At 33.6% G+C, this 19,148-nt stretch overlaps 1 protein-coding gene across 4 annotated transcripts in view; it reads left to right on the top strand.

The window, feature by feature from the left end:
- The window catches only part of PIBF1 (progesterone immunomodulatory binding factor 1), a 360,124-nt gene that overhangs the window by 191,111 nt on the left and 149,865 nt on the right, over positions 1–19,148 (top strand). For all 4 annotated transcript variants that reach the window (XR_005211082.1, XM_037799988.1, XM_037799987.1 and 1 more), the window contains 2 exons: positions 4,866–5,031; positions 10,005–10,155. Coding sequence is in view for 3 of the 4 variants with exons in the window: in XM_037799988.1 (XP_037655916.1) it covers positions 4,866–5,031; positions 10,005–10,155 (317 nt within the window). In the remaining variant the exon portion in view is untranslated. The remainder of the gene's footprint in view (positions 1–4,865; positions 5,032–10,004; positions 10,156–19,148) is intronic.

The raw sequence follows: 19,148 nt of genomic DNA, 5'->3' as shown, positions 1-19,148 counted from the left end.
AGTTGAGTATTTTAAACCTGAAATGAATTATCTTTTCCTCAGCCAGAGAGGCACAAAATCCAAAGGAATAGGAGTTTTTTCTCAACTCTTATTTAGAGTAGGTGAACTTTAGGGTTCGGTTAACTATCGTTCAGTGACTCATTCAAAGGCATTTTTAACCTGTGGTACTGGTCTAGAATTACATGCAGAACAGGTCTAGAAACACGACTAAAATTTTCTTTTAAAAGAATGAGAGTGGATGAATTTTTGTCCCCTGAGAACTAGAAATAGCATGGGCAAAAAGTAGATAAGGTGTAGGTGTTTAGTAGCTCAAGTAAAATGAGTATTTCAAAGGGAATTGAACATCAGCTCAGTGAGGTCTTATAAAAGAATAAGGAGAAAGAAGAATTGTCATCCCACCTAACTACTAAACAAGATTGAATTCTCAGTTGGAAATACCAGCTTCTGCCCTTGTCAGTTCCAGTTTCCCACAACTTAAGTGGCTGGCTCCCTACCTGGAGACATAAGCTCATCTCTGTTTGAAAGCATTACCTCCAAATGTAGAAAATGTATCAGCAGCCTCTGCCCCATGTGCTTGTGCAATTTAGAATTAAATTACCCTCCTCACATAAGGATTTAGTGGTCCAACCATGACTACCTGCTCCCATGTAATCTTCTAAGTCACAGTATTCTCTCTGTGTTGAACCAGAGTCCCTTTCACTACTTTCTGTCCAGTTAATCTGCGTAATGCCTGAGTGCTAAAAATCCTTCACTTCCCTGTAATTGGAGATCCCATTACTTTGCTTACCTTTTACCAGTCTTCCTTGGGGTCAGGGTCCTACATCCTTTACTCTGTCTAAACACAGTTGTCCTGCTGCATACAGACAAATATCTTGTCTCAACCATTTCACTGTCTTTCTTTCAAACTGGACCTGCTCTTAAAATTTCTTAATGTGAGGACTACTTCTTAATCCTGGTGATTGCATGAACCTCATCACTGAATATTATACTTTTTAAGTATTTTGCCAGAGGATGCCAGTCTACCAAATTAGATTAGGTAACTGGGTAAAGAATAATGTCCAGTTTTAATATGGGGAAGCCATAAACATTTTGTGGATGAAATAGAAAATCAGTTGTTATTTCTCATTGGAATATAAAAATTAGATTAAATATAGGGTTATAATTATAGGGGTCTTTGGCATTCTTACAGATCACCTGTGATACTCACACTATCACCTTGTACATCCCTTGCCTAATACATCAGCATATAACAAGTAAAACTTACTCATAACATATATGTAAAGACTGTTGATGTATATATTATGAAAGCCTGTTGTTATTTAATGTTTCTCCCAGTGCTTTTGTACAAACAGGTTCTCCCATTTCTGAGAATTGAATGTCATGTTGACGTCTCTCCTGCAGTTCATTTCTCAGCATTGGAGAATGCCATCCTACTTGGAGTTTAATTTATTATAGCCTGAGAGCATTTCTTTTGGGTCAACCTCTTTTTACCTTTCTACACAATGGCTTTTCACCTTTTAACATTTTTCTTCTTATACTTCAGCAAAAAAATCTCTGTTACAATGAATATTCCCTCAAAGCAAACAGTTCATTCTAAGAGTTTATATTATTATTTTTAAAGTAACATGAGACACATAGGTGGGTCTTAGGAAAACTAAAAACTCAGTTACAGTTGTAGCATAAAGACAAATCTAGCCAAATTTGGGACCTAGGATGGAATGTTTATGAGGATAGTTAGAAATTCTCATTAACTTTATAGGAAATTTGACCTCTTAAGTTTACTTTGCTTAATTGGAATGTTAAACATAAAATTGTTCATGTGTAAATAATATTGACTTAGTTCAATAAGAAGTTCAAATTAAGAAGACAAGATGAGCAGTCTGAGTCAACAAAGTAAAATGTGACAGGGTTATCTTAGCAAAACAAGGAAGAGGGTGTTACCTGAAATTGTCAGGCTGTGCTCTTGTCTTCATCTATTCCTCACTGCTAGGGCTACTTTGCAGCTCTAATGTTCAACATTTTCAAGGTTCATTTTAACAAATTAAAATAATTATAACTATTAAAGTACATAATGATGTAAGACAAATGTTTTCCCTGTATAAACAATTTGAGAATAGATTAGTCTTCGAAATTTCTATTTGGTATACAAAAGCATCAATTTATTAAAGTTGGTATTCTCTATAAGATAACTATTGTTATTTAGCTTTTCAATATAGGGGAAGAATATTAGTGCTGAAAGTAACTTTCAGGTGCTATATAATGAATAAGAAGAGGTGGAGCTAACTTAGTCTTTAATTTCCTATAGAATTGGCATTACTCTCAGAGCACCCATATATCCTAAATTCACAAAAAAGCAAAGCTTATGGTTTAATTCCTTCAAAACAAAGTATTTTAAAGATCACCGTCACAATCTAAATGAGTTAAGAATCTATTTCGTTAGTATGCCCTATGTATGTTCCATAGTTTAGCACACAAGAAAAGGTATTGATTTTGCACATATTTTTCATTTTTTCATTTTTAAAAAGACTTCCCCAATGGGTACAGGGACATTTTCATGTCAGTGACATATTGAATTAATGCATTTTTTAATAAAATAATTTTTCACCACTTCACAACTGCTAGGATGGCAATAATAAAAAAGACAGTAAATGCTGAAAAGGATATGGAGAAGTTAGCCCCATCATTCATTGCTGGAGGGAACTTAAAATGGTGCAGCTGTCTAGCAGCTCCTCAGAGGGTTCACCATAGAGTTACATAAAACTCAGCAATTCTACTCCTAAGTATATACCCAAGAGAGATGGAAACATATGTCTACACAAAAAAAACTTGTACACAAATGTACATTACTCATAATAGCCAAAAAGCAGAAACAACCCAAATGTCCTTCAACTGATGAATGTGTGTGTGTTATATCTATACAATGAAATATTATTTGGCTATAAAAAGGTATGAAGTACTGATTCATGCTACAACATGAATAAACCTTGAATACATCAAAAAGCCAGATATTATATGATTCCATTTATATGAAATGTCCAGAGTATGCAAATCCATAGAGGCAGAAAGTAGATTAGTGCTTGCCAGGGTTTGGGGGAGTGGTAAATGGGGAGTGACTGCTAATGGATATGGGATTTCTTTTGGTCTGATGAAATATTGAGTAATTAGCAATGATGTACAACTTTGTGAATATACTTTGTGGTATACTTTGAAAGGGTGAATTTTGTAGTGTGTGAATTATGTATCAGTGAAAAAACTTCTATGTATGTTTGCTTTTCATTATAAAAGGGTATTTTTTAGAACAAAATTGTAAGGCATTATTTTTTATAATCAATGCCAGAACTTTCCCAAAAGTTCAACACAAAAGCTGACATTAACCTAAAGTTTCGCTATATATTAAGTAATATGTACAATATGCATTGTATGGAATTTCCACCAATGTGAATGTGAGATGCATTTACTAAAAATGCAAGTGCCAGGAGTGAAATACCCCATAGCGAATATCTAATGCCTATATTTGTTGCTGATACTTTAAATTTTGTTACTGTCACAAGAGTGAAAAGTCCTTTATAAAACTTTTTCAAGCTTATTTCACCTCAAAAACATCAGTTAAACATATAATAGTGAAAAGACCATTGCTGTAGAGTCAGATGCATCTGGGTTTGAGACCCAACGTGTTCCTGTTAAAGAAATTATTTGACATCACTGAGCCTCGATTTCCTCATCTGCATAATACCTAATAGGATTGTTGTAAGGATTAAATGAGATACCATGAAGAAAACTTGCAGTTCCACACAAGCAGTCTATACTCTCTGCTTCCCTGCTATGCACATATTCTTAGAACACCTTATGCCCCATTCTTTCTCCTGTTTTACACACACATGCAAATACCTACCTACCGAAACCGAGTTAAGTCTCCTTCCTTTGTCTTCTCATCAAACCTAGGGATTACCCTTTTGAAGCACTTACCCTACTCTATTAAATTTTTGTGTTTACTTACCTGTCTTCTCCAGAAGACTGAGTTCTTTAAGGGAAAAAAATAAGACCTTGCCTACCACTGTATGCCCATTAATTAGCATAGTGACTAACTCAATAAATATTTGAATAAATGAATTTTAATTACATACTTAGCACTATACTGAGTTCATAATAGCTCCCTGAAATGGCACAATGTATTTGTGTTTTGCTTTTTTTAAGAATGTAATCAACTTGAAATATTTTCAGATTCATAATTTGTGTGATTTATATGTTAAATGGAAATGTTTTTATTACTAGTTACACGTATGGAGTATATCTGTGTTGTAATAGATTACTTGTAATTCTGTATTTATCTTACTGATTGTTCATTGTTTCCTTGTAATATTCAAATATATTATATTTAATAATTAAAAATTTATTTTACAAATGTCTTAGGCATTTGAAGTTTAATGTGCATATTTCATGACATGCTTCTCCATCTGACATTATTTAGACTTAGAACAAAATTGCAGGATTGGAAACAATGCTATAGATTTAAGATGACCTGTGAAATGTATAGAAATGAATTGATTGTAAACAATATAACTGAAACTTGATCTGATTTTTTATTTTAAATGTTTTGTAAATAATAATAAACAGGCTATGATTACTTTTAGATGGAAGGAAAGAAAATAAGAGAGGAATGGAAGACATTAATTGGTATTATGTTCTCTGGACTTAACGTATCTCCATACATATGCTTACCTAAATTATTTATAAAAGCTTTGCTGAATAGATATATACTATTTACTGCATAAATATGGGGGTAGAAGAAGTAGAAGTAATGTTTACCTATATAAATCGTCAAAATTGCGCTCTTTGGGGTCTCATAATTATTCTGCTTCTTTCAGATACAGAGAATTACAACTTAGTGCGGAAAACAAAGTGACAGAATTTCTCCATCAAAGTAAATTAAAAACTTTTGAGAGCGAGCGTGTTCAAATTCTACAAGAAGAAACTGCACGAAATCTCACACAGTGTCAATTAGAATGTGAAAAATATCAGAAAAAATTGGAGGTACACATACAAGCTTTTCTTTTGACATGGGCATAGCATGTATGGTCCATAAATACAAGGACTATGTCGTAACTGAGCTTTACTTTCCCTGTAGGATCTGGCACTGTTCTGCACACAAAAATGGAAATATGTATTTCAGAGAGATATATACCAAAAAAGTACTGGAATTCTTAGAAATAGAAAATGGAAAAAGATTTCATTCACAATAGAAACCAAAAATATATAATCACTTGTAATATTTTTAATAAGAAAAGTGCAGGGCCTATATTAAGGAAACTATAGAACTTTACTGAGATATATAATAGAAGTGCCATCTTTCTGGTAGGGAATATTAAATATTATATTTTTTTCAGTTTGTGTCAAATAATAGTATATATTGATTTTTAACCAAACACTAACATGCATTTTTGAACCCAACAAAGTAATTCTATAGTACAGCTGAAAGAAAAAAGCAAGTAAGAATAGTCAATATATTTAAGGAAAATTTTCTAAAGGAAGTAATAAGAGGAAATATATATTATATTTTAAAATGCATTCTGAGGCAAGAATAAATAAAACACACTCCAAAAAGTCTGGAAGTGATACAACATACTCAGCTCAATAAACAAATTAATATATATTGAAGAATTTATTCATGGTAAAGGTCATATTTCAAATCAGTAGGGAAAAGAAGGATTGGACTGTAAATGGTGCTGTGATAATTGATTGAACATTTAGAAAAATTAGTTGATTACATACTTCACACCATATACCCAAATAAAATTCCAATGGATTGTTAAACTCAGTGTAAAAATGTTACCATAAAATTATTAGAAGTAAATATAAATGAAATTTTATCTTACACCAGTTGGGGGATGGCCTTTCTATTGATTAGATTATTGATTCCCTTGATAAATCTAGGGAAGAAATCATACAGGAAAAATAAAAAGTAAAACCTTCCATGTGTTAAAAAATGTCTGAACAGTATTAAAAGCTAAAAGGAAAATTAGAAAGTATTTGTATTATGTATGACAGATGGTCTGTGTCTCTTAATTTCAAAAGAACCTTTATAAAGAGGAAAGACCTTCCTCTTCTAGATAAATACGTATAAGGAAGTAATATACTTTTCAAGAAAAGAGAAATATACTGCTAATAAATGGATGTAAATATCTATCTTCATGAATAATTATATTCAACTATCCTCTCAAAACTACTTTAAAATATCTATACATTCTAAATTAGTATTCTGTTTTTGAAAAATAATTTGGCAATGTGTATCAATAACTAAAAAATGCTTATAGCTTTCTACATAGAAATTCCACTTCTGGACTTCATTTATAAGGATATCTCTTAAGTATGTGAAAAGTTTCCCATTACTGGAAAATGGTTAGGTTACAACAAAACAAAACAAAACACCTATATATGGAATGATACTCAGCTGATATTTTAAGAACATATAACATGGAAAATGTACTGTTGTTATAATATTAAGCGAAAACAGCCGTCTACAAAACTGTATACACTAAATTTTTTTTAAATGTATGAGGGGAAAAAAAACACACACACAGTATCCCAGTAAGTTAACAGTGCTCATGTTTGATTAATTGGCCGTTTGTGATTTTTATATTTTCTTTCTACCTTTTGTTCATAGTTAAATTGCTTGCGGGTCACCTAGCTAGTAAGTGACTGAACTGTAATTCGAACTCAAGTTTGACCAACCTGACTTCAAATCCCATGTTTTAAGTACCACAATATTCAAATAATAATGAAGTATTTATTAGAATAATCCCTGGACAATCCTCAGAGATTACATTTTGAAAAGTACTCTGATTAGTAAAACTAAGATTAGCAAGATAAAACGTCTCAGAAAATAAAGCTTTAGGGAAATATAAAAATGATGTTAAATATATATTTAAAGATGCAGTAAGCATAAATTGTAGATGATGTCCACTTCTAAAGCAAACTGCTATTTAACATTTAAAATTTTTTCAGGTACCGTGTTCAGTTTTTCCAGAAATGTTGCTACAAAGTCATAATTTGCTAAGGTGCATTTTCCTACATATTTTTATTTAGACTGTCCCAAATAAACTCTGATTTGGAATTTAAGACTGTTGTACCTTCCAAGGTTCATTTTTATAATGCCTAGCTAAATACCTTTCCTTTTCCTTTTCACATTGAATCACTGTGTTAAGGATGTGTTTTAGGGGAGCCTGTTTTATATGGGAAAATAGAAAAGACTTCTCACTTTGTACTTCTGAAAAAAACATTTCACAAAACAATTACAACACACAGTACCAATGTTTTCTAAACCATTCTGCTTGATTATTTTTAAACTGGTTGCAACCTAGATTGATTTCATGACCTGCTAAAAGGTCCGAACTTGCTGTTTGAAAACCACCCTTCCATAGACTTACACACTTGATCTGTTGATGCAGGTGACTAGTAATTATTGTGTTTTTGTGTTTAAAGGTCTCAAATGGAGACACACCTTAATAAAAATATTATGATTCTAAAAGCTCAGGTTGGCAACAGTGAGTCTTCGGGGGAATTTCTTTACATTTTTTGCCTCCATGGAACTGAGCACCTTGAGAGGACAGGGACTTTTCATTTATCATTGTGTTAGTAATGCATAGCACAGTGCCTGGCTCATGCTGAGTACTCAGTAAATATTTAAGGAATGAATGAGTGGATTGATGCATGCAAATAGCACCATTGTTTGGATCTGTTTTTCTTGACTACTAGAAGGTATTTCCAAGACAATTCTTTTCCTAATGAATTTAGAAATAAATAATTTTGTGAAGGGCAAAGATTGTTTTAATTATGTACTTTTCTTTGACTTTTATAATATTCTTACTGATTTATAATTTAGGGATGATTTATTTTATTATTGTTTGATTAGCAATTGGCAAAGTCTCCCCAAACACTGACTTTGTATTTTCATCTCTTTTTAAAGCAGTTAATTTCCTATAATTTTATATTATTATTCAGTCATACATCTGTTATTTAAAGGAAGGAAAGTTCACTATGAGAGCTTGCTATTTAATGGATTCCTGAAAGTAATTTACCTATTTTATGCATTCATGTTTAAACTCAAATGTCCATATATTGCTTTTTCCTAAAGAACTTTTAACATGATAGCCTTCCATAAGTCCAATAATCAGGTTCTTCTTTGGCTTTTCTGGAACAGTAATAAATTTAGGCATACCAGCCACTCAGACAAACCCACAGTAAAAGGGAATTCTATACCATAGGGTACCAGAGGTCTTGGAAGATTTCCCAAATCAGAAGTTTCTGGGGACCTCTCCTCCATGTTATGAGAAGACAATTGTAAATGGTATCTTGCAGTTTATAATACTTTTTAAATCTCTTCTTAAAATAAGATTTCATGAAATTTCCCAGCTTCAACATTTTGATTCTTTATCTCTTAAAAAAACCATTTCTGCGGTCTTTCTTTGTATGTTGTCTTCTTTGTGTGGTGTTTAGTCTTGGGAGAAATGAGGTACAGAGTGTAGTTATTCAGTGGAAATAGTCATTTAACACTCCCTGTAACTGATCCTCTCTTTTGACATTGGAATTAATAGTTTGATCAGCTACCAGATTCTTAAAGAACTTAATCCCAATAGAAGGAATTCCATGAAAGCCTCAGATTGTTTCACTGAGCAGGGATTTTGTTATAATAAATTAATTAGTTTCTAGAAAACAATTCCCAGTCTGCAAGAATAAATAAGAAATAGTGCTAAAACATGAATTTTGGTTTAATGACCCAATAGGGAACAATAGAAATCATCTTGTATATATTATTCTCATGTTATTCTTTCTTTACACTCCAAAGCACTGTATTTGGGGAGGTAGGGATAGTATTTTGTCTCCTTTGTGGGGGAAGTTTTGACGGAAATAACTGAAGAAAATTAGAGTGGATTAAGGAAAATTAAATTGTTAATTACTGCTTGTTAAGAATTGTAAATAGGTTTTCTTTATCTTCTTTATCTTTTACTTCTTTTTCCCATCACAGGAAGACCAGTCATATACATTTGTTAAGGTTATCTTTATGACATTAGAAAAATAAGTAGTCTTCAAAACCGTTTAATTATGGAGAAATCAAGATAATTAAATCAGTGGAGTTTGTTTCTATGAGCCATTTAATACAAAGTTTTCATAATTATATTTATTATGGTAGTAATACTGTATTTCAATACTTACTATGTTCCAGGTACTCTGCTAAGCACTATGAATTCATCATTTCATTTAGTCCTTCCAACAATGTTTTGAGGTAGGCCTAGAAAGAAATAAGTAATTGCCTAAGATCACAACTAATACATTTCAAAGCGAAGACTGAAATCCAAACCAAAACATTCTTAACTGCAACATTCTGTTGCTTCCAAGTCAATACTACTTTACTTATGCTGTGTCAGGAAGCAAGTATAGTAACAATACATAATTTAATCTGTATTAGTAAATGAACTTTCTAGGTAATTGGAGTTTTCTTTAAGCATTAAAGCATTCCTTTGCTACTAGAGGTCTCTCTTTTTTAGTTAATTCATTATTATCGTCATAGGATTCTTTCAGTGAGTTTTCATTGATGAATGAAGAATTTTGCTCATATACAAAATGACCCAAAGTTCTGTGATTTTTGCATCTCTTTTATTAATTTTTTTGTTCTTTCTGTACAAATGCATTTTCTGATACTGCCCCAAGCACCACTTCTTATTTTTCCTTTTGATTTCCTGCTTTGAATTTATGTTTGGTCAGGAAACTAAAAATCTTATAAAACCATAGTAAAGATAGAGTAAATAAGCTCTGATGGAAAACTAAAGAACAGAATTATTTACCTTAGAAATAAATGTATTTTACTTAATTATTTCAGTTGAACTACTCTCTTTAATATTTAATTTATTAAAAAGAAAAAGGCCTAAAAATATTGTTGTATCATATTTTTGTCTTAACTGTTAACCTATTTAATTCTGCCTTTGTAAATTTTTTTCTTCTGCTATTAGGTATTAACTAAAGAATTTTATAGTCTCCAAGCCTCTTCTGAAAAACGCATTACCGAACTTCAAGCACTGAACTGTGAACATCAGGCAAGGCTAGACATTTATGAGAAACTGGAGAGAGAGCTTGATGAGATAGTAATGCAGACTGCAGAAAGTAAGTCTTACACACATACATACACACATACAGTGATAATTGTTGACCCTTTTTTTAAGAATATTTTATATTTTAAAAATTAAGTTGATCTTAATTCCAGAAGTTGGAATCAAAGAATTAATAGGTTGTATATGTTAGATTTTATCCTTTTATTTGTTTAATTCACTCATTCAACAACAATTATCAAGTATTTATGTATGGCAAGAACTGTGGTTATAGAGTTCATGCAGATAATGGTTGTATTATTGGGGTTCCTAGTGTAGTAAACAGGGAGAGAGGAACATATTAACAAAGTAGCAAGACAAATGCTCTAAGTGAGAGATAAGAAATACTCTTTGGAGGTACAGAGAACATGGCGTTAATTCTGCCTTGGAAGAAGTGAATATCTAAAAGGAGGATGACACTTGAACTGGGAAATTCACTGGATGTATTATAGACAGGGGGACATATGAAATGTTATGGAGATAAGAAAGATTATGAAACTTTCAAAATAATGTGATAGATTGGGAAATGGCTAGAAATGAAAAGGTAGGAAGAATTTAATCATATAAGGCCATCTAAGGAATTTTACTATGCTCTGTCTTAAAGACAATAGAGAGTCATTAAAACAGGGATATAATTTGATCTGGTTTGTATTTCTATAAAAATGACTCTGATTCCAGTAAATAAACTGAAGACAGAACTGCAGTGTCTTGCAGTTATCAGACATTAGCCTTGAAAATGAAAAATAAGAGAAAATAGGGATGAAATAAAGGATTTTCTTAAACTGGCCTATAAATATAATATAGTCCTTACATAAAAACATGTTCAAAATAATTAGAACAATTTTGTCTAGATTCAAACTCAACTTTAATTGCAGTTTATATCCACTTTTAAAAGAGTGATACTGTTATTTTGACTTCTGAACAAAAATAATGTGCTGTAGCGGACATCACAATCAATGGTAAAATGTTAATTTAAAATATTTCCTGAAATCAGAGACAAGACAGGAAGCTAGCGCAATAAGAAAAAGAAAAAGAAAGAAAGAAGAAATAGAAATTAAAGGTCAAGGGTTATAAAGGAAAAAAACTTTCATTATTTGATTTTCTATATAGAAAACCCAAAAGAACCTATTAGACAAATTATTAGAATTAAAAGAGAGTTGTTTTAAAATCAAGACCAAAAAAGAAAAAAAAATCTATTGCATTTCTATATAGGAAGACTAAAGACTGCCAGAGTTCTTATATTTTCATGAAGTGGAACAATAGTGACATTAAATAGAATGTGAGAAATTAAGGATGTATATTTTAATCCTTAGCTCAACAACTGAAAAAATAATATGGAGCTGTATGCTAAAAGCCCATAAATAAATTGAAATTCTTTTTAAAAACTTTCAAATAATCCAATAGAAGGCAGGAAACAACAAAAAAATGTAAAGTACAAAATTAGACAATATTTCTAACTGAATAATAAAGAAAATCCAACACATTAAAGTTTGTCAGATGGACCTTAAACAGTGCTTAGAGGGAAATGTATAGCTTTAAGTGCTTGTATTAGGATAGAAGAAGGGAATAAAAAACAATGATCTAAGGGTCAATCTTAAGAAAGTATAAAAGGAAGAGCAAAGTAAACTCAAATTAAGAAGAAAGGAAATAAATATAAGAGCAGCAGTCAATGAAATAGAAAACAAACTAATAGAGAAAGTTAACAATACCAAATGTTGGTACTCTGAGAAGGTCAACAAAATTTATAAACTCCTAGCTAGATAAGAATACAAAATATCAGGATTGAAAAAAGATATGCCTGTTTAGATCCTACAGACTTTAAGAGGACTCTAAGGAAATATGAAAAAACTTCATGCCAACAAACTTAGAACCTTAAATAAAAAGGATAAATTCCTTGGAGAATGCAACTTAACAAAACTGATTCAAGATGAAATAGGAAAATCTAAGTAACTATATCTATTAAAGAAATTGAATTTGTTATCAAAAACCTTCCCATAAAGAAACTCCGGCAATACTTCCCAACTTATTTCATGAGGCCAGTATTACCCTAATCCAAATTTGACAAATGCTCTAAGAAAATTAAGAATAGAAAGGAAGGAACTTCCTTAGTCTGATAAAGGGCATCTGTAAAAATTTACAGCTAATTTCATACTTAATGGTAAAAAAGTGAATGCTTTCCCTTTTAAGGTAGAGAACACATCAAGGAATAAAAGAAAATGAAAGAAATAAAAGGTATAAATATCAGAAGGAAGAATAAAGCTGTATTTGCAAATTACACAATAGCCTCTAAAACTGAGAAGTAACATTTAGCAGGGTATATAGGCCATTACACAAAAATACACTAGAAGCAAACAATTGGAAAAGGAAATTTAAAACAAATTCATTTACAATAAGTCAAAAACAAAAAGAACACTGAATTTCTAGGTGTCAGATTCAGTGACTTGCTGTCCATCTGTCTGCTTGTAACCTCTGCTAAGCATAGAAAAGAGGGTTCTCAAAACTCTTTTCTTGATTCTTGAATCTCTTACCTTTGATTGTTTCTACATCACTTTTTTTTTTTAATTTTTATTGCAGTAACATACATACAACACAAAATTTCCCATATTAACCCCTTGATGTATACAATTCAGTGACATTAATTATATCCACAATATTTCTCCATCCTTTTTGTTGTTTTGTTGTCTCTTCTTCTGCCTCACTCTGCTTCTGTCTGACTCTACTTAATAGTTCCCCAGGATTTCTTCCCTATCGTCTTCAATTCTTATTTTATACTCTTTGAGTAATTTCACCTTTCCAAAACTTCAATTGCTGTCTATATGCTAGTGATTCTCACCAATCTGTGTGGCTCACTTGTAGTCAATGGAAATTTAATGTCATTTTCATTTCCTCTTCCCCCCCTAAAACTTACTAATTTTCCTATATTCTTGATCTATTAATAAGATTAAAATCTATCAAATTACTCAACTAGTTTTTGTCAACCTTGATTTCTCCATCATTCTATCTAATGCCTCATCTCACCCTCATACTTGCTTATATTGTATGGAAATCCAAGTTCTTTTTTCCATTCTTCATTGCTATTGTTGCCGATGTCTCAACTAGATTATAATTCTAACTTGTTAGGAAAAAATAATATGGAGATGTATGCTAAAAGCCCATAAATAAATTGAAATTCTCTTTAAAATTTTTCAAATAATCCAGTAGAAGGCAGAAAATAAGGAACAAAAAAATATAAAGTACAAAATTAGACATATTTCTAACTGAATAATAATGAAAATCCAACACATTAAAGTGTGTCAGATGCACCTCAAACAGTGCTTAGAGGGAAATGTATCGTTACCAATCTAGTCCATCCTCTTCACCATTACTGGAATGTTTTCCCTATAATTTCAACATCAACAGCAACAAATGCACCTTCCTGTTTATTAATCTGTTGGTTTCTTGTTGATTGTAGAATAAACTCCAAACTTCTTAGCCTAGCAGACAAGATTTTAGCTCCATTCACTGTTGGAATTAAGCCTGTCTTTCTACTACCATTGTTCTCCAGAGTAAATCTCCAGCCTTTTCTCACAATTAGTAAAACTGCACATACTTGACAACTCTATGCATTTGCACATCCAGTTCCCTCCTATTCCTTCTCTGAGTGTCACCTTCCCCATATCTTCCTAATACCCTTCTAGCATGGGAAATAGTGGCAATCAGATGTTGTTGCTCTGTGATCTGTACTTCTAAGACACTTTGTTCAGATCCCTTTAGTTTGATTTACCATGGTGTATAGTACATTGTTTCTATATTTCAATCACTGATAGAATAGTTACTCTATGAGTTATTAATCCATATAAAACTCAAATATGTCATGTCCATTAGTATCTAACTGGTGGATTTTTGAAATATTAACTAGATCTACCCCCTCTGAATTTAGTATTATATAAGAGACAAGAATTAGGTATGTATTTGTGCACCAACCCTATTTCTGGTAGAGCTGCATTGGAGAACTCATCTTGGATCTGGAGCCACAATAGCTAATAACAGTATTGGCAGTTGATTTATAATGTCTTGCTTCCCATGTTCCTCACAACTAATAATCCTACCACTGAAAACTGATCTGGTTCACTGTGGAAAATGAGGACAAAATTGAAGAAAAAGAGTTATGAATATTCCTCTTATGTTTACCCTACTACAGAAAGATCAGTCAACAAATATGTGTATATTACATTGATATACATACAGATATTCGAGTTTCATTTATTGATATAAAATACGTGGCTTTGTTTTAAATCTGAAATAGCCCTGGAAGTAGATTTCTCCTTTAAATATTAAAATAATAGTTGTAGGTAAATAATGTTATAAAAGTTGCCATATGTCATTGACTACATTAATTTGAGCTAATAAAACTTTAGTTTTTATAGCCTTTGATTAAGTACTTTTTACCCCAACTTGCAGTTAAACTATCATTACATTTAAATTTTTTAATCCATAAAATGTTAAACTTTTTGTTGAAATTCCTTTTGGGGAAATCCATAAAATGTTAAACTTTTTGTTAAAATTCCTTTTGGGGAATGGAGTAGCAATAGTAGAATCTAGAACTAAATGATTTCACTGAATTTTTTTACAATTAAAAAAAGTAAGACCATCAATACATGATTAAGACTGCACATTTTCTTCATAGAGAAGCTTACTTAAAGTGCATAATTTCATTATTGCAAGTTTAAAGGTTTTCTGGTAAAATCATGAACACTTTTTCTAATTAAAAGTAGTCATTTCTTTTATCAAAGAGGAAAATAATGAAATTGATATGGCATCATTTGTTCAAATTATATCATGTACATTGCATGCAGAAAGCCTTTGCAGCATTCAGACTAACATAAAATTTATATTATTATTCTTTATAACAAGAACACTTAATGAATCATATGGTGCAATCCCTTAACATCTTTTAAAAATAAATGGGGAGGCGGGGCAAGATGGCAGACTGGTGAGCTGTAAGTTTTAGTTACTCCTCCAGGAAAGTAGGTAAAAAGCCAGGAACTGCGTGGACTGGACACCACACAACAATCTGTCTTTGGGCATACTTCATACAACACTCATGAAAACGTGGAACTGCTGAGATCAGCGAAATCTGTAAGTTTTTGCGGCCAGGGGACCCGCGCCCCTCCCTGCCAGGCTCAGTCCCAGGGGAGGAGGGGCCGTCAGCTCCGGGAAGGAGAAGGGAGAACTGCAGTGGCTGCTCTTATCGGAAACTCATTCTACTGATTCAAACTCCAACCATAGATAGACTGAGACCAGACACCAGAGAATCTGAAAGCAGCCAGCCCAGCAGAGAGGAGACAGGCATAGAAGAAAACAACACGAAAAACTCGAAAATAAAAGCAGAGGATTTTTGGAGTTCTGGTGAACACAGAAAGGGGAACGGCGGAGCTCAGGCCTTGAGGTGCATATGCAAATCCCGAAGAAAAGCTGATCTCTCTGCCCTGTGGACCTTTCCTTAATGGCCCTGGTTGCTTTGTCTATTAGCATTTCAATAACCCATTAGATCTCTGAGGAGGGCCGTTTTTTTTTTGTTTGTTTGTTTGTTTTGTTTTTGTTTTTTAAATCCTTTTTTCTTTTTCTAAAACAATTGCTCTAAGAAGCCCAATACAGAAAGCTTCAAAGAATTGCAATTTGGGCACGTCAAGTCAAGAGCAGAACTAAGAGAGCTCTGAGACAAAAGGCAATAATCCAGTGGCTGAGAAAATTCACTAAACAACACAACTTCCCAAGAAAAGGGGGGTGTCCGCTCACAGCCACCATCCTGGTGCACAGGAAACACTCCTGCCCATCGCCAGCCCCATAGATCAGAGCTGCCCCAGACAACCCAGTGTGACGGAAGTGCTTCAAATAACAGGCACACACCACAAAACTGGGCGTGGACATTAGCCTTCCCTGCAACCTCAGCTGAATGTCCCAGAGCTGGGAAGGTGGAGCAGTGTGAATTAACAAAGCCCTATTCAGCCATCATTTGAGCAGACTGGGAGCCTCCCTACACAGCCCAGCAGCCCAGAACTGCCCTGGGGGGACGGCACTCACCTGTGACATAGCACAGTCATCCCTCAACAGAGGACCCGGGGTGCACGGCCTGGAAGAGGGGCCCACTTGCAAGTCTCAGGAGTCATACGCCAATACCAAAGACTTGTGGGTCAGTGGCAGAGACAAACTGTGGCAGGACTGAACTGAAGGAGTAGACTATTGCAGCAGCTTTAAAACTCTAGGATCATCAGGGAGATTTGATTGTTAGGGCCACCCCCCCTCCCCGACTGCCCAGAAACACACCCCACATACAGGGCAGGCAACACCAACTACACACGCAAGCTTGGTACACCAATTGGGCCCCACAAGACTCACTCCCCCACTCACCAAAAAGGCTAAGCAGGGGAGAACTGGCTTGTGGAGAACAGGTGGCTCGTGGACGCCACCTGCTGGTTAGTTAGAGAAAGTGTACTCCACGAAGCTGTAGATCTGATAAATTAGAGATAAGTACTTCAATAGGTCTACAAACCCTAAAAGAACCCTATCAAGTTCAGCAAATGCCACGAGGCCAAAAACAACAGAAAATTATAAAGCATATGAAAAAACCAGACGACATGGATAACCCAAGCCCAAGCACCCAAATCAAAAGACCAGAAGAGACACAGCACCTAGAGCAGCTACTCAAAGAACTAAAGATGAACAATGAGAGCATAGTACGGGATATGAAGGAAATCAAGAAGACCCTAGAAGAGCATAAAGAAGACATTGCAAGACTAAATAAAAAAATGGATGATCTTATGGAAATTAAAGAAACTGTTGACCAAATTAAAAAGATTCTGGACACTCATAGTACAAGACTAGAGGAAGTTGAACAACAAATCACTGACCTGGAAGATGACAGAATGGAAAATGAAAGCATAAAAGAAAGAATGGGGAAAAAAATTGAAAAACTCGAAATGGACCTCAGGGATATGATAGATAATATGAAACGTCCGAATATAAGACTCATTGGTGTCCCAGAAGGGGAAGAAAAGGGTAAAGGTCTAGGAAGAGTATTCAAAGAAATTGTTGGGGAAAACTTCCCAAATCTTCTAAACAACATAAATACACAAATCATAAATGCTCAGCGAACCCCAAATAGAATAAATCCAAAAAAACCCACTCCGAGACATATACTGATCACACTGTCAAACATAGAAGAGAAGGAGCAAGTTCTGAAAGCAGCAAGAGAAAAGCAATTCACCACATACAAAGGAAACAGCATAAGACTAAGTAGTGACTACTCAGCAGCCACCATGAAGGCAAGAAGGCAGTGGCACGATATATTTAAAATTCTGAGTGAGAGGAATTTCCAGCCAAGAATACTTTATCCAGCAAAGCTCTCCTTCAAATTTGAGGGAGAGCTTAAATTTTTCACAGACAAACAAATGCTGAGAGAATTTGCTAACAAGAGACCTGCCCTACTGGAGATACTAAAGGGAGCCCTACAGACAGAGAAACAAAGACAGGACAGAGAGACTTGGAGAAAGGTTCAATACTAAAGAGATTCGGTATGGGTACAATAAAGGATATTAATAGAGAGAGGGAAAAATATGGCAAACATAAACCAAAGGATAAGATGGCCGATTCAAGAAATGCCTTCACGGTTTTAACGTTGAATGTAAATGGATTAAACTCCCCAATTAAAAGATATAGATTCGCAGAATGGATCAAAAAAAATGAACCATCAATGTGTTGCATACAAGAGACTCATCTTAGACACAGGGACACAAAGAAACTGAAAGTGAAAGGATGGAAAAAAATATTTCATGCAAGCTACAGCCAAAAGAAAGCAGGTGTAGCAATATTAATCTCAGATAAAATAGACTTCAAATGCAGGGATGTTTTGAGAGACAAAGAAGGCCACTACATACTAATAAAAGGGGCAATTCAGCAAGAAGAAATAACAATCGTAAATGTCTATGCACCCAATCAAGGTGCCACAAAATACATGAGAGAAACACTGGCAAAACTAAAGGAAGCAATTGATGTTTCCACAATAATTGTGGGAGATTTCAACACATCACTCTCTCCTATAGATAGATCAACCAGACAGAAGACCAATAAGGAAATTGAAAACCTAAACAATCTGATAAATGAATTAGATTTAACAGACATCTACAGGACATTACATCCCAAATCACCAGGGTACACATACTTTTCTAGTGCTCACGGAACTTTCTCCAGAATAGATCATATGCTGGGACATAAAACAAGCCTCAATAAATTTAAAAAGATTGAAATTATTCAAAGCACATTCTCTGACCACAATGGAATACAATTAGAAGTCAATAACCATCAGAGACTTAGAAAATTCACAAATACCTGGAGGTTAAACAACACACTCCTAAACAATCAGTGGGTTAAAGAAGAAATAGCAAGAGAAATTGCTAAATATATACAGACGAATGAAAATGAGAACACAACATACCAAAACCTATGGGATGCAGCAAAAGCAGTGCTAAGGGGGAAATTTATAGCACTAAACGCATATATTAAAAAGGAAGAAAGAGCCAAAATCAAAGAACTAATGGATCAACTGAAGAAGCTAGAAAACGAACAGCAAACCAATCCTAAACCAAGTAGAAGAAAAGAAATAACAAGGATTAAAGCAGAAATAAATGACATAGAGAACAAAAAAACAATAGAGAGGATAAATATCACCAAAAGTTGGTTCTTTGAGAAGATCAACAAGATTGACAAGCCCCTCGCTAGACTGACAAAATCAAAAAGAGAGAAGACCCATATAAACAAAATAATGAATGAAAAAGGTGACATAACTGCAGATCCTGAAGAAATTAAAAAAATTATAAGAGGATGCTATGAACAACTGTATGCCAACAAACTGGATAATGTAGAGGAAATGGACAATTTCCTGGAAACATATGAACAACCTAGACTGACCAGAGAAGAAATAGAAGACCTCAACCAACCCATCACAAGCAAAGAGATCCAATCAGTCATCAA

This window comes from Choloepus didactylus, chromosome 12, assembly GCF_015220235.1.
Source record: "Choloepus didactylus isolate mChoDid1 chromosome 12, mChoDid1.pri, whole genome shotgun sequence".
NCBI lineage: Eukaryota > Metazoa > Chordata > Mammalia > Pilosa > Megalonychidae > Choloepus > Choloepus didactylus.
The sequence above is the reverse complement of the archived record's forward strand: the minus strand, read 5'-3'. Positions and strand labels throughout refer to the sequence as shown.